We start from the raw sequence: 16,348 nt of genomic DNA, 5'->3' as shown, positions 1-16,348 counted from the left end.
GTTTTGTAATAATCCTGATGAGAACTATTAATGTAGAATGATATTCATTAGGGTACACATAGTTACAATGATGTGTTACCCAAAGAACTACGACCAAATGTACTTCCATTTATTTGAAACTTACTTGATAATTTATCTGTGAACTAATAGAGAATTATGCAGGTACATTTAGGCCTCCATATCTGTGGGTTCCACATCTGCAGATTCAACCAACTGTGAATTGAACATATTATTTTAAAAATTCCAGAGGATGTTGCATTGTTGCTGATATGTAATAGATTGCATCTGTACTGAATATGTACAGTTTTTTTTATTTCCTAAACAATACTGTATAATAACATTTATATAGCATTTATACCGTGTTAGATATTACCAGTAATCTAGAGATGATTTAAAGTATACAGGAGAATGTGTATATGTAGGTTATATGCAAATACTGCACCATTTTATATAAGGGACTTGAGCATCCATGGATTTCGGTATCAGTGAGGAGTCCTGGAACCAATTCCCTATGGATACCGAGGGACAACTACTATAAAATATTAAATTTGGGACTACTTGTTAAGCAATGATAATGGCAAATTATTGAATACTTACTGTATCTATGTACTGTGCTGAGTGAATTATATAGATTTTTGAAAATACAACAAATTTACAAGGTAGGCAATATCATCCCCACTATAGGGTTGAAAAACACAGTGTTCAGAGATGTTAAATGATTTGTCCAAGGCTACACAGCTAGTAAATGGCAGAGCTGAGATTTAAACCAGGTTTATGTGAATGTGAAACATATGTCCTTTTTACCATAACACATATCTCTCAATTAGAGCCTACAAATTGTTTAGAGGCTGTATAGTGTAGTGGCTAAGAGCATCAATTCTGGAGCCAGGCTGTTCTGGCTCAGTTACTAGATCTTCTTCTTCCTAGTTGTAGGAACGAATGTATAGCAATCTTTATTCCTCTGAACTCTCCACTTGCCCTTGGGAAATTTATTTAAACTCTCTGTACCTCAGTTTCCTCATATATAGAATGAGAATGACAATAATACTGACAACATAGGACCCTTCTGAAGATTGAATAACATAACATATGTAAAGTTCTTAGAACAGTGTCTGGTACATGGTAAGCTCTAAATTAGAGTAAATCTTAGTATTCTAGAAAAATAATACCATGTGCCAAGTATATGTTTTATATTATATTAAAAGAATTATTGTCTAATGCCTTGTGCAATAAGTGATTTTGAACATTTGCCATTTTGATCTTAATTGTAAAGAGGTTGAATCAAGCCTACAAGATAAATAACTTATAATTAAAAATAATAAATAAAATAACTTATAATTAAATTAGCATACATTAGGCATAATGTTTTCAGTATTGTCCTCCTATAAAGAAACTGGATCAGAACCTCCAATAAAGTAGAAAGTAAAGTAAAAGGCTTTCTATTATTTTCATTCCTTCTTGCAATATTGACTATCAAGATGTGTAATGTATAGGCTGATCTCCTGACGAAACAAATTATGTTGCCTTTATTTATAGACTTTGTAAAGGTCTGAAGGGTCAGCAAACAATGAGGTTTTGCCAGCATAAATATGTAGTTACTTTGCAAATGGCAAAGCTAGATTATACTCCAGAAATAGTTTTGTAATTTGAAAACCATACAGCAATTCTGTGCTCTATCAGGGCCAGCTTAAATCCTTTATTTAGGCTGGGAGGGAGGGTTCTTAGCCATCTCTGTTCATATCAGCTGCATGTATACACTTTTACAAAAACCTACAGCTTTTTTAATATATGCATTTATTATTCGTAAAGCTCGATACCTGCCAGCTATTCCTGTTTGCGAAATTTGCAGTGTTTGAATTTTGACTTTGAAATTGATCTATAAAGGAAGGAAAAATGCTTTTTAGGAAAGTAATTTCTGATAGACAAAGCTTGAGCCTACTGGCTGTATTTTTCATTTTGTTCATTGATTCGTCAATCAATTGGTAAGGGCCTATTTGAAACCAGCTATGTGTTCAGCACTGTACTAAATTAATACAGTACATGAGGCATTATTTCTGTACACATGAGCATTCAGAGAATGCTCTAATTGGAGAAGCTAGACACACAGATGAATAGAGTAGCAAATAATAGTTTGTTCTCTCTCTCTCTATATATATATGCATGCATGCACATCAGAATATATACAATAATACTGTATATAATATGTAATGAACTACTCATCTTGATTATATAGACAAGAGCAACTAAAGCTCAAAAGAAGAGAGATTACTATGCATTAGGGCCAAATATAGGGCATCCTTGAGGAAGCGACTTGAGGTTTGGGCAGGTCAGACTGGTGGAAAGTCTGTTCATGCTTTAGCATGAAGGAGAAGATGAACACATGAGAGAAAATGTGGGAATGTTCAACAATAAAGAAGGAGGCTAGCCTAGGAATTTCCCCTGGCAGTAAAGAAAATGTAAGATAAGCAGGGAAGAACAATATTTTGGAAGCCCTTGAAAGTCAGGCTTCTTCAAGTATAATTAGCTATACACAGTTAATATTTTAGTCTATTTTTATGCTGATAATGACAATATGATAACAAGATCAGTGTGACAATTAGCTTACGATTTTGCATGCACAGAATCAGTTGTAACATAGAAGAGGTCTCAGACATTATATACTTCAAGCAGCCATCGTAGGAGTCCTCTCTAAGCTTTGCTCAGACTTTCCCAGGGCTAGAAAGCTCACCACTTCCCAAGGTAGCTAGATCCTATGTGGAACATCTCCTAATGCAAGAAAGTTCTTTTCTCTTAACTGAGCCATATCTGCCTTTCTGCTACTTTGAAGGTTGGTTCTAATCCTATTCTTTGGTCTCTCCTACAATAAATCCCTCCCTTTTGTATGAGGATAATCATTCAAGCATCTGAAGATATATATATTCATATACTTTCTCCACCACTTTCCCTCCCATACATCTAGTCTCATTAAAGCTTTTATTCTCTAGAATAGGTCACCTAGAATTTTCACGTGTTTTTCTTCTCATTCACTAGTTCATTCATTCATTAATTCAATCTGTATATTAAGCAGATATTTATTGAGTGCCTCCTCTGTTACAAGCATTGTCTAGGCTCTGGAAGCTATGTCAGTGAAAATTCCTGTCCTTATGAAGCTGACATTCAAATGATAGAAATCAGACAATCAATAAATGAATAAATATAAAATAGTGTTAAGTACCTTAGAACAAAGTAAAATAGTGAAGGGGTAGGGAGTTTCAGATGATGGAGTGCAATTTTAAATAGGACAGCCATATAAAACCTCATTGAGAAGGTAACATTTGTGCAAAAATCTGAGTGGGTGAGGGAGCAAGCTGTGTAGATATCTGGGAGAAGCAGGCAGAGAGAATAGTAACTGCACAGGTTCTAAGGGAAGATTGTGCCTAGCTTGTTCAAGAAATAAAGAGGCCAGAACGATAGCTGCAAAATGAGTAGGTAGGAAGAATAATAGATGTCTGAGAGGTAACAGGGAGCCAAATCATGAAAGGACTTGTAGGCCATTGTGAAGACTTTGAATTTGACCTTGAATGGTATGGAAAGGCATTGAAGAGTGATAAGCAGAGGAGTGTTGTGATCTGACTTAGGATTTGAAAGTATCACTGTATCTACTGTATTGAGAATTGTCTGAAGCGGAAATGGCCTATAGCAAGAAGGCCAGGCTCTTACAATAAACCAGACTAGGGTTGATGGCGGCATGGACCAGGTTTGTAGGGGTGGAGGTGATAAGAAGTAGATAGAGTCTGGATAAATTTCTGAGGAAGAACCAATAGGATTCGCTGATACATTGGATATAGGATTTGAAAGAAATACAGCTACAAAGCATTGGCCTGAGGACCTGGAAATAAGAAATAATCATAAATCAAAAACAGGATGCCTGTGAGAGGAGCAAGTATATGGGAAAACGATCAGGAGTTCAAGTTTTAAACCTATAAGGTTGAGATGATGTTTAGACATCCAAATCAAATAAGCAGTTACAGATATGGATCTAGAATTTAGGAATCAGGTGCTTTTTCACTCCTCACATTTGGAAGTTGTGAGCACACAGATAACATTCAAAGCCATGGAATTGGACAAAGTCATTAAAGGAATACATTTACATAGAGAAGAGAAGAGGTGCAAGGACTGAGTCCATGGGTACTTAAGTGCTTAGGCGTCAGGGAGATGTGAGGGAAGCAGAGCAGGGACTTGGAAGGAGCAGCTAATGAGAAGACCAGGAGAGTGTGGTATCTTGGAAGACAAGTGAATAAAATGTTCCAGTAAGGAGAAAAGCGATCAATTGTATCAAATGCTGCTCATGGCACAGGTCAAGGAAGATGAGGACCAAGAACTGCCTTTTTGATTTAACAACGTGGAGATCATTGGTGGTGTGACCTTCATAAGCTGTGTTTCAGTGGAGCACTGGGAGTGATTGAAGTGGATTTAAGAAAGAATTGAGTAGAAGAAATGGAGAAAGACAACCTTTCAAAGAGTTTTTTCCTTTAGAGATTAGAGAAATAGGCATGAGCTGAAGAGGGATATGAGCCAGGAGAGAGTTTTTGTTGTTATTTGTTTTTAAAGTAGGAGTGATCATAGTATATTTAGTGGAATGATCCAGAAGAGAGGAACAGCTGATGATGCAGGTGGGAGAGACAATTGCTGGAGAGATAGTAAAAAAGAACAGATAGTTTCAGTGCACAAGCAGAGGGGTTAGGCTTATACTGGATTATGAATTGATTCAAAATACAGGAGGACAGGCAAAGAACAGGGCCCAGATCCAGAGAGGCTGGTCAATGTGATAGTAGGAGCTTATGAAAGTTTCTTCTGATTGTTTATAATTCTTCCATGAAATGGAAAGCCAGGTCATTAGGTTAGGGTGAGAATGGGAGAGAAGAAGTTGGACATTTGAGGAGAATTGAGAAGGTAGGAAATAGTTGTCTAGGAAACCAGAAGGAGTGGGCTAGGACGTGCAGTATGTTGGCTGAACAGCACCAGAGGTCAATCTGACATCATGCCTATAAATTTAGAGACCAGGAAGCATGGTAATGTGTTTTCTCTAGCCATGTTCATCTGTGTGGCTAAACAGAATAAGCAGAGAGTTAGATTTAACTTAAGTTAGAGTTTTGCTGTGTTAGAGAGTGGAGAGTATCTGCAAAGGAGTGAGTAACCACAAAATTTAAACTGAGTGAAGAGAGAAGCGAGAGTACAAGGGTAAAGGCACAAGTGAAGACAGTGAAAGTAGATTGAAGGATCAAGAAATTGTAGCTCCTCATTGGGTGGGGGTTGGGGGTAGAATCATGAACTAGGGTACTAGAGAGAGAAAACTAGAAAGATAAGATGTGATAGTTAAGAGTAGAATGTTTAAAATTGAGATTATGGAGGGGGACAGTTGGAAATGACAGAGTCTGCTGTGTGACAAAAGAATGAACAGCTAAGTTAGGAAAGGTCCAGATTATCTCAGTGGAGGGAGGTCAAACTGAGATAGCCAAGTATTGGAGCGATCATCTACATAGATAGTAAAGTTATCAAGAATCATGGCAGGGGTAATGTTGGAAGGACAGCAACAGTAAGCCAGAAGCTAACATTTTTAAGGAATGAGGGGGAATGAACAGGCAGGAAATACATAAGGGTGTGAGTGGGTGACATAGTTTGGGGACATTAGATTCAAAGATGAGATTTTTAAGATTAAGAGATAAAAAAAAATAGCTGGGAAGAGGCAATGAGGGGCTACGAGGGAGCTACCCCACCTCTGGGCCCATCAGTGTAAGGGGTGTGGAAAGCAAATGGCCAATTCTTAAGAGGGCTGTAGGGAGAGCCGTAGCCCATGGAGAAAGCCAAGTTTCAGTTAGAGCTAGAAGGTACAGTAAGGACTATCAATTGAATTCCAGAGGGTACAATGGAAAGATTTCAGGAATTGGGGAAAAGGAGGGAGTTAGGGTTAGAAAAAGGGTTATACAGAACCAAATGTCATTCTTTCAGGATTTTTTTCTTTTCAAACATTTCTCAGAAGACATTAACACTTTCTCATCTCAGATGTCCTTCTCTTCATTCACTATGGTAGAGAGGAAGTCCTCTCTTGGTCAGGCTGTAAACCAGAGTAATGTTTTACAGTCTGTTGTTGCTGTTGATTCCTAATGGCTCCTGTGGGCTAGCACTCATGGGGGGTCCAGCCCATTACCTTGTCATTTCCTTGGTGCCCTCCCAGACCCAGAACATGCTTGCTCTCTGTGAGGTTTATACCAACTTCCCAAAGGGGGAAAGAAAAAGAATTGACATTTGAGTTTCTACTTTATATATGTAATGTTTACATATATGTTCTCAATCTTCTTGAAAATCCTGTCAAGTAAGTGTGATTATTCTAATTTTTAGATGAGGAGAGGGAGTGTTAGTGATGATAATTAGCCTGCCCAAGATTACCCAGCCAGCAACTGGTGGAGCTGGGATTTAAACCCCAGTCTGTCTGACTCCAGAACCTGAGCTCTTTGCATATATATAACCTTCTTCCCAGAAGACGTTGGTGATCTTCTGGTGAGGCAAAGATCATCTCTGCAGGAATAAATTCTCACTCTAAATTTAGGTACAACTCGAAACAGTTGTATGTGAGTGTGGGACCTTTACCAAGGCTGGACTACCTTCATTTCCTCAAGGTGGGGAGTGATGCCCAGGTTTTTACCAGTGCTTTTAGAACTGGCTGGGGGCTTAAAGCAGTGATATCTGTCTCTCTACCTCCCAGGAGTAGGCTTTTGAACATCATATGTGTCTCATTCCAGAAAATAAATGGTACAGATGTTTTATTTGCTTGTTTATTTTTATCATCCCATTACCATCTTAATGTCCAAATACTGTTAAATATGTGGAGACCAAATTGCTAACTATATTTCTGATAGTGTAGGCTTGCCTCTCTCACCCCAATATTTATATCTAGTAGAGAATTTGTGACATAAGAAAGGGTTCAATTCCTGACTGTGGTACATGGGTGGCCTTGGACAAACCACTGGAACTCTCTGAACCTTAATTGATTACTTCATTTATAAAAGAGGGGAAGTATGACTTACCTCTCAAGCTTATTATGAAGATTAAATAAGATCATGTGAAAGCATCTACTTCTAGTCTCCAGCCATAATAGGGGCTCAATCTATATTTATTTAATAGAACTATGGAGATATATATATATATATTTTCTGATAAAATACTGCAAATATGACCATCTGTTCTTTGTGGAAAGAAAATCTACTATTTCATAATTTGTATTGGTATGCATAGTTTATGTTAAATATTATAGATCAGCTTGCCAAATTAGGGAATCCGTAAAATGGGTTAATATTGCAGTAAAAGTTTTCACTCTACACTCATAATGTGATTAAAGCCAAAATATTTTTATTGTAATTATCCAAATACAGTAAAAAAAATTAATGAAGCATTCACTGCCTTGGGAAGGTTAGCATGAAATTTAATACGTATTAATTTGCTCAAAACTTAGGAAGCAAGGAAGATACTGTCTTAGAATTTGGTTCCCTGAGAAGGAAAGTAATATTTTATAAGCTGTTTCTATACATATATTTAGATTCCTCTGTTATCTACTTCCTTCAGGCAATCAAAAAAACTCACCATGAGTGTCATAAAAATTGGATCAATATCAGGTGCTTAGTGTCAACTGGGTGCTGACAGGCTCTATAGAAGTCAGGAATTTTTATGAGATACAGAGAACTTAGTGTATCTGTATATTGAATATCTATAAAGGAAAGAGTGATGTAATTCAAGTCAGGTGACAACTTAGGTTCAAATTTTGGCTCTTCTGGTTATTGAATGCAGGATCTGGAGCAAGAACTTATTTGGGAATAATAATAACTAATGGGGTTTCCATGTTAATTGAAGGAGGTAATATTTATGAAAATATTTTATACATTATATTAGTGAAAGGTTACAGAATAATCATTTTGCCTCATAGTGATTGAAAGGTGTTGGTAAAGACAGCATGATCAGATATTATACACCATGTTTCTAGGCAATCTCTATCATAATTATTCCTTCCACTAGACTGGAGGCCATGCAGATCTTTGTGAGAAAATTATGCTCTTTATGGACATGTCAAAGAATAGCTGGTAACTAGCTACTTCTTCTTTGATTTAGTACATTTTCCTGTCAGAGTGAGGTAGATAGAAAGTTTCAGTGATAATGTGTAGGGTCAATAAGAACTGTCGAAGTGATGATTGACCTGAGCCATGAGTATAAAAAGGTGGAAGGACCTTCCAGAACTTCCCTGACTTCAGCTTTTATAAATATATGGAAACTGAGGCTTAGAAAGGACAATTACAATGACATTTTGAAGCAAATTTTAACTGTAATTTACTGTCCATAAAACATTAAGAAATACTTGGTGAATACCGCATATAAGAAAATATTATTTCAGTCATAGTCTCTGAGTTAAGTAAATTTTCAATTCTTATATACTAGTTTTAATGCCACAAGTGAAGTAGAGAGACAGAGTAGCCATGTGTCCCTGCAGAGAGAGAGACAGATCTTCACAAAAGATCTGTTAAGTTTATTTGACCAGGGTAGTATTGTGAAAGAATGATCTGGTGTGGCCAGGCCTTGGCACACACTGGGATATAGTGTGAGGCATCATGGCTGGTGTCTGGTTAAGTTGCAGAGTTTTCATTGCACTTTACTTGTGACTGGTCCAGTCCAAGCCCCAGTTTCAGCCCAGGGCCTCAGGAATAATGACATCCAAGATAAACCTTTCATGAGGATCCTTCCCTATAAGTTCAGCCACAGAAATAAGTAGACATTTACAAAGACAACAAATAAATGCTTTGCCAAATCTGATTCTTTGGGATATAGTAGGTCCTTTCTCACCTTTGATCTTTTCCTCTGAGCAGTTCTCAAATCAAGATGAAGATGATAGAAACCTGCTTAATAGTGTCATTATAATGTCTTATGCAACTAGTCTTTTTTAAAAATGCTCTGAAAGATCTTAAAAATTTGTGTGTAAACTTTGTGTAACTAAAGCATTTGTTCCTAATGCCAAGTGTTATCCAGGCTTTGCCGTATTTGCCATGTTAAAAGAACCTGTCTTTATGTGGTAAAACCATCAGTAAATTGCTCTACTATATTGTTTAACCCCCAACCACAACATCAGGGAGATTTGCAGGATTCATCCAGGGAACACCTTTGTCACATGTTTGTACTTGTTTAGAATGTTAAATAGGGCCCCCCTTTGGAAGGTGTAGGAGATGAATTCCAATGCCACACAAGAACCTATATATAGATATTCCCCTCTGTTTTATTTTTATTTATTTATTTATTTTTGAATCTATACAGGCAACAGCCTCAGATTCCAATCACCACAGGAACAGGTGTTGTGTATCCTGGTGCTATCACTATGGCAACTACCACACCATCGCCTCAGATGACATCTGACTGCTCTAGCACCTCAGCCAGCCCAGAGCCCAGCCTCCCCGTCATCCAGAGCACTTATGGTATGAAGACAGACGGCGGAAGCCTAGCTGGAAATGAAATGATTAATGGAGAGGATGAAATGGAAATGTATGACGACTATGAAGATGACCCCAAATCAGACTATAGCAGTGAAAATGAGGCCCCAGAGGCTGTCAGTGCCAACTGAGGAGTTTTTGTTTGCTGAATTAAAATACTCTGACATTTCACCCACCCCCAACAAAAAGTTCTTAAAGAGCCCGCATGCATTTGTGGCTCCACAATTACATCAGCAGAATGGTCTTAATTGTTTCATAAAGTGTGAGACAGATTAAGTTTTCCCTGATTTTTTCATGAACTTGAGTTTTTTGTCGTTGTTGTTGTTGTTGTTGTTTTTTAATTTAGGTGAAGACATATTAAATATGAGACACCAGGACTTGAAAACTTATCTCAACCCATAGCTGTCTTACAAGTCTTATATTTTTGTCTTACTTTTTTTTCTTTTGGATGTTGATAAAGGTTTAAGTTACTGTTTTAGATGGGGTTAAACATTCTCACTCAGGTATGCTGTGCCGGCCTACAGGTTGTGAATGTGTTTTTATTCTGAATTATTTTAGAAAACAACTGAGGATTTCATATTGTGAAACAGAACAAGTCCACGGCGTGTGCAGCTTCATGTAGAGCATATTCAAAAGGCCTCGGAATTCCATTTTTCCATGTGTAGAGTTAAACTTTGAATGTGCCAAACTTTTTCATAACTTTTGAATCTTAATATTTTGAAAGTCTTAAAGGAGACACTGCAAAGTCTTAGACAATCTTTGGCATCTGAAAATAAAATAGCAAACCAACTTTTTTTTTTCAGAAAATGGTAAAGTACTCAGGAATCTGGAGACAAGATATTGTAAGGAACGAACAAGGTTGCCACAGTGCATGTACCCAATTGTGTTTGCCTCTTGACGTGCCATCAGTGTATGACGTGGTATGACATACACACACCAGAGCGATCGCTACACCAGATACCGACACGGTGGTCTTCTCTGCAGGAGACCACCTCTCACTACATCCATTATCCCTTTGCCTTTAACCCTGACATTCAGTCTTAACACATTTTCTCTTAAATAATTTATTCATTCCAGAATGTCAAGGGTCCACTTACTATTTATTTTTTAAAAAATTGTTGGTGGCATTAATTTAATAATTCTTGTTTTTCACCCTCCTTCCCCAAAGAACTTTTTAGCCCTTTTCACCTCCTTCTCCTGCTAGATACAAAAGATGTACATAGTGATTTTATGGCCCCGGAGCATCTGGAAGCATTTTTGAAACCATGATACTATTAAATACCTATATTGTGGTTTTTCAACATGAGTGTATATCTGGCTGCAGGGCTGTGTATTTGGATATAGGTGTGTAGTCTCACACGTAAACAAGTATGCCCCTGAGGTTCATTGTGACCTCAAGTATTTTGCCAGAATGTCCCCCTCATTCAGTTCAGCACAAGTGGTAGGGTCTGCATCAGTGGCTTCTCCCCCTGAATTCCATTCATCATGAGGATCAGCAGTGATGACTGCCAGGCAGGAGAGTCCTGCAGCCAAACCTGAACCCCAAGGTTTGTGGGCCATGTATGAGTCTACAGTGAAGCTGTCATGGGCTGGCACCTTTACACTGAGTTGCCTTGTCCCAGCTGGCATATCCAGGGAGTTCTTTGCAAAATCCCCAGGATGCAAGAGGCCGCATGACAGCCTCAAAGCATAGAGGCAAGTAGTCATAATAAATCCAGAGAGTGGAAGAAAACCATAGGGAAGGAGAAGGGGGAGGGAAATACATTCCCTGTATAGGATGCTCCTACTGTTAACTCTGGGGAACAGATAGCTCCTGGGGCGGCAGACAGGTTCCTCTGGCCGACTTCCTGTATCTGTGGCTGTGTGGGGACATGCCTACGTGTGAACAAGATGAACTGCACTTGTCACACAAGGGTTTCTCTGGAGATGTGCTGCTGGGCTGGGAGGCAGTGAGCTTTCATTCCCATCTCCTCACTGCAGGGAGCTCTGCCATGCCACTTGGACCTTCCTGAAACCAGGACTGGTTGCCTACGGGGGGTCTCACCGAGTGGCTCAAGGGGAGAATGTCAGTGAACGGGACAGTTCACCTCACGGGACAACCCAGAATCTCATCACTACGACATAGGAACGGCCCCATCAGATTTCTTGAGCCATTTTGTCACTTGGAAGAAAATAGTGTACCTTCATATTTATTTAAAGAGTGCTCAAGGCCATACCTAATAGCAATAAATAGGTCTAGCCAAGATATTACCACCTATGCTGTTAGCTGGAGTGCTCTCTATAAGCTGATTAAGGTACTGATAGGAATGTTGTGTTCTTAATATTGGTTGGGGATTAGAACTTTGTTTTTGTACATTTATTTCAGATGAGGAGGAGGTCATTTTTCTAAAAAAAAAAAGTATTTATTATTGTCTTACTGATTTCTTTGATTATATACCTCTCCTCCTCAGTTCATTCTCATACTTTTTCTCTTTCTCTTTGGCTTTTGCTTTTGCTCTCTCGCCTTTTTTATTTTGTTGCATAGGTAGAGTGTTGTATGGCTAGCTTTGTATTGTATGTAATTAATTTTGCACAAAGGCAAACATTTAGCATAGTAGGTTAATTTTGTTTGTTTTTATGACCATGCCAAAATGATATTCTGGGCTGGTGGAGAACAAAGGACTGTTCTTTAGGACTGAAACTTGATTTTGCTCGTAGTAAGAAAAAAAAAAAACAAAAAACACACACACTCACAGATGTTGTTTCGTAAGTGTTATAAGCACTGGATATAAATGGTATTTTTTATCACTTCTGACTAATGTGAAACTGTTGTACGAAAACTACATGAACAAAAGTCATCTGTTTCGACTCGTGTGGGCTTGCCTCACAGTTGCCGGATTTGAGTCATTTTTATGTCTTGTTATTTCATTTATTTATGCAAAATACATGTGTGTATGAACACTTTGTTTTAGCTCCAGCTCTGCCTCAGTACTGGGGCTCAGTTACTTCCAGCCATGTTCTTAAAAATGAAAAGCTATTCAGGAACGATCTGATTGTAAACGTCTCTTTCATTGGATCAAGCAGTGATGCTGTATTTGAATCTAAATTTTGCATCTAAGCAGTTTATTCTATTTATTAGCCAAGTTTGGCTCTAAATATCCATGGAAATTAAGAATGACAATCATAGGGATCACTTCATTTTAAGTGGGGCTTAAACAAAGTTTTTATCACTTTACCATCTCATTTAGATTTTTTAATTGTGTAAATATAACATAGAAATAGAATTTATTTTTGGTTCATGAATACTTAGTGAGATATAAGTTATGTATTTCCTTTTTGTTCTCTATCCATATTTGTTGGTCCAAACTAGAAGTTGATAAGCCCCGGTACCTCGTGGGGACAGTGAATTTTCAGCGACAGTGAGAGAGCAGTGTTTGGCCTGTCACGGGGACAGCAAAATGCTTCACTGGGGTTCTCATGAGTTCAGGACCCACTGTCCACAGACTCAGACTTTTCCCTTTTTTTCTTATAGAAAGCTGATGAATTGAACATACTACTTTTCCAGTACAGTTAAGAGAGTCAATTTGCTTTGTGAATCCACATAAATCTTCTAAGCTAGTTCTGTGACCATTTAATAGCACAAAGCATGAATACCATTATAAAGGCAAAAATCTGCCTCTGAGATTGGCCATTGATGAAAGTCCCACCATGCCAGTTAGATTAAAGAATGTTGAGCAACTTTTTTTCAGTGCTCCCTATTTCATAGTATCTTCAAATCGAATATCAACATTATCTCCACTTTGTTAAAGAAAGTATCAGGGTTTTCCTTGTCACTTAGAATAGGGACACTGGCAGACAATCCTCTCCTAAAATAATGGGCCATATGGAATAGGGAGGAAGGAAAGAAAGGAAAGAAGGAAGGAAGAGAGGGAAGGCGGAAGAGAGAAAGACAAGGTTGATCTGCGGACATGAGCAGCTAGGCTGTCATTTTCTCTATTTCATTGGCTGATGTGAGGCAGTGTCTTTTTTCAGGAAGGTACGGAAGCTTTGTTGTTTTCACACGTATCCAGCTCAACCTTTTAGGAGCACATCAGTTTGCTTCATTTGGTATTTGATACTCTCTAGCCTTGTCCTCAGGCCTGATTTGATTTGCCAGGGTCCAGACACCAACTCCCAGGCCAAGTTCTAAATTCAGATGTGGGTTCACAGTGCTACTGAGCTTGTCACATTCTGGCCTCCCCGGAACATTAGCCCCACAGAAGCCTAGGGGTGTTTGAAAAGGGTGTGATCACTCTAGAGCTGAAATTAAAGGCTGCTTTCTTTTCCTTATGAAGCTAGGCTCCTTCTTCAGAGCACACCCTCCTGAGCCAGGAGCACAGGCGCTAGCTGAAAGCAGGGATTGTTTTGGGGAAGCCCATCTACCTTCAGAAGGCAGGCAGCCTGGTCACTTGAATACCACAGCTGAGGCTGCTTCTCTCAATTTACTTATTTTGCAAAGAGTTGACCTCTACCAACTCATTTGGGAAAGGAAAAAGAATCACTTAGTAGTTTTAAATCATATGAGAAGTCCTGTACCAAGTGCCAACAACTGCAATGAAATGCAGCTAAAGGAATGTATTGAAATTATTACTGGGTCTTCCTTTTTAATGAGAAAATGACAAAAAATGGTTTCTGTAGCCTTGCCTGATTTTGTGCACGCTTGTCTAAGGATTGAGTTGGCACTTAAGCTCACTTCTCAAAGTATAAGAATATTGTATGACCTCATTTGTCCCTTTACAAAAGCACTTGCATCATTTCCTTAAGTCATCTGCTCCCTGACATGTTTTCTTCCTGAATAAACAACTTCTATCTGTTATTCCTGCCGACGATGTTCTGTTTCTGATGCCATATACTATTGAGCGTGCTCCTGTGCTAATGTCATTGAAAATATTGATATGCAAACACATTTCCTTTTCATCCCCATGCCGTCTTTCGCTTTGGGAACAGATTGCTTTCCACAAGTTCACGAACAAGTATTCTGAATGCTGGTACCTCTGGGGCAGAGGCGGGGGTGGGAGGGAGGGGCAGAAAGGTAATGCTTAGTGCAGATACTCTTCTAATGGGTGTCAGTGGCAATATGAAAGCTTGAAGGCAACTCAGTGGCGTATCTTGCTCAGTAGTTTCTTATTCCTGAAGAACCACAAGCATAAAGTAAGGCCTCAGTGCTGGTGCTCTTGGAGTAAGGGGAATGTGCAAATATTTAACTGTGTTGTATGCTGCACATTGCAGATCTGCTCATGTGCATTCTCCGTTTGTCTTCCTTTGTCATATGTGTTTTTGCTTTTTTGGAAAGTACAGTCTTTATTGTACCATTCTCCAGCTTGTAGCAAATTAGAATGCTTAGCATTTATGTTCATTCATTATTGTATTTGCCATGTAAAATTTTTATTACCTTAGACAAGCTTATAAGCTGTTACTACATAACTTATCTTACTGTAACTCTTTTATTTCCCAACGTTGTAATTTGTTTGTGATGTATATTGTGAGATTGTATTCTATGTTAATTTAATCAGCACAATTCACTGACATGCTGGACTGACATGCTGGCTGCTGTTTCAAAGTGTAAAGTTTGTGTCGGGCTGTTGGGACAACTGCAACTCTGTTGTCAAGGTACTGTGCTTTGGTTCCTATAGCAACACTGTGGGTGTGGCCCTTAAGACTCTAAGGGCACTTCATACACCCTCCAGCAACTTTTAAGTACAGATTTTCTTTGTAGAAATTCTATGTATAATGCAGGTACCTACTTGGCCCATGGCTGGTAACTATTTGGGCAATTAGAAAAAACAAAAAACCATAAAAACTAGTGTCTATTGCTGCTTTGAATATGTTTGAAAGTCTGAAAATGTAAATAGTTTATCAAAAAAAAAATCTTGTACAGTCCAGTGTAAAGTTTTTAAATGACCTTAAGGGTTGCCATCACATCTTTCTCACACTCTCCTCTTGATAATAATTTAAAAAAAAGTTTGCTAAGGATTAAAGAAATGGGAAAAATAAAAAAAAAAATCTCTTCAAATTTAAAGGAATGAATCATTGTTCTTAGCTTTGTTGCATACACAAACTTCTTGGATTTTGTTGTGCAGTATTGATGTGAGATAAAACTCAACATTGAATAATCTTTCAGTGGTACTTTTCAAAGTCTTCCCCTCCTCTGCCTCATAATAAAGGGAAAAGACAAAATTGAAAGACACACTGTCTTTATCTATCCTGGTGTATGTTGGCACCTTAGCTACTTTTTTTTTTTTTCCTTTTTGCACAAGGTGCTTTCCTGATATGTTAAACATGCCATCCTTGGGTGATAATGTAAATGCCATGATGGGGCTTCGGCCCCTCAGGGGAGTGTCTATAAGAACTGCCTATTTATGCTCATTTACCTCAAGACTGTCCTCTCTACCCTAATCTAGTTGTCATCACTCCATCTTTTGTACTGCTGTTGACACTTACAAATTAAAGATAAATTTTGTTTTATGACCTCTGTGTATGGCCTTGTCTGTGCCCTGCAAACTGTTCCCACCATGGAGCCCAGCGAGCCCTAGGCCTGCCACCCGCTTTCTGCCATCGCTTCTGCCTGGCCCAGAGGTAGGTCTGCAAAAGCCTTCGACCCTCTTAGCCTGGAGAGACTTGCCTCCTTCTTTCATTTGGGAGCATACATGGCTGTAGCAGGAAATGCTTGTGGATTTAGAAGGGAGGAACAAGACCCAGCGTGGATTTTTGTCAAGAGAAGATGAGAGAGAACGGCACTGCCTGTTATGCCTGACTTCTTCATGAGAGTGAAACAGCGTGTGAAAGCTCAGAGCATTGCTGGGTATGAACAGATCTTAAGAGCCAGC

The 16,348-nt window shown here is 38.6% G+C and overlaps 1 protein-coding gene across 4 annotated transcripts in view; it reads left to right on the top strand.

Annotated features, from left to right (window-relative positions):
- The window catches only part of SOX6 (SRY-box transcription factor 6), a 678,732-nt gene extending 662,743 nt beyond the window's left edge, over positions 1-15,989 (top strand). For all 4 annotated transcript variants that reach the window (XM_069471178.1, XM_069471179.1, XM_069471181.1 and 1 more), the window contains one exon: positions 9,331-15,989. In XM_069471178.1, the coding sequence (XP_069327279.1) occupies positions 9,331-9,634 (304 nt within the window). In that variant the 3' untranslated portion in view covers positions 9,635-15,989. The remainder of the gene's footprint in view (positions 1-9,330) is intronic.
- The last annotated feature ends 359 nt before the right edge of the window (positions 15,990-16,348 follow it).

This window comes from Eulemur rufifrons, chromosome 6, assembly GCF_041146395.1.
Source record: "Eulemur rufifrons isolate Redbay chromosome 6, OSU_ERuf_1, whole genome shotgun sequence".
Taxonomy (NCBI): domain Eukaryota; kingdom Metazoa; phylum Chordata; class Mammalia; order Primates; family Lemuridae; genus Eulemur; species Eulemur rufifrons.
The sequence above is the reverse complement of the archived record's forward strand: the minus strand, read 5'-3'. Positions and strand labels throughout refer to the sequence as shown.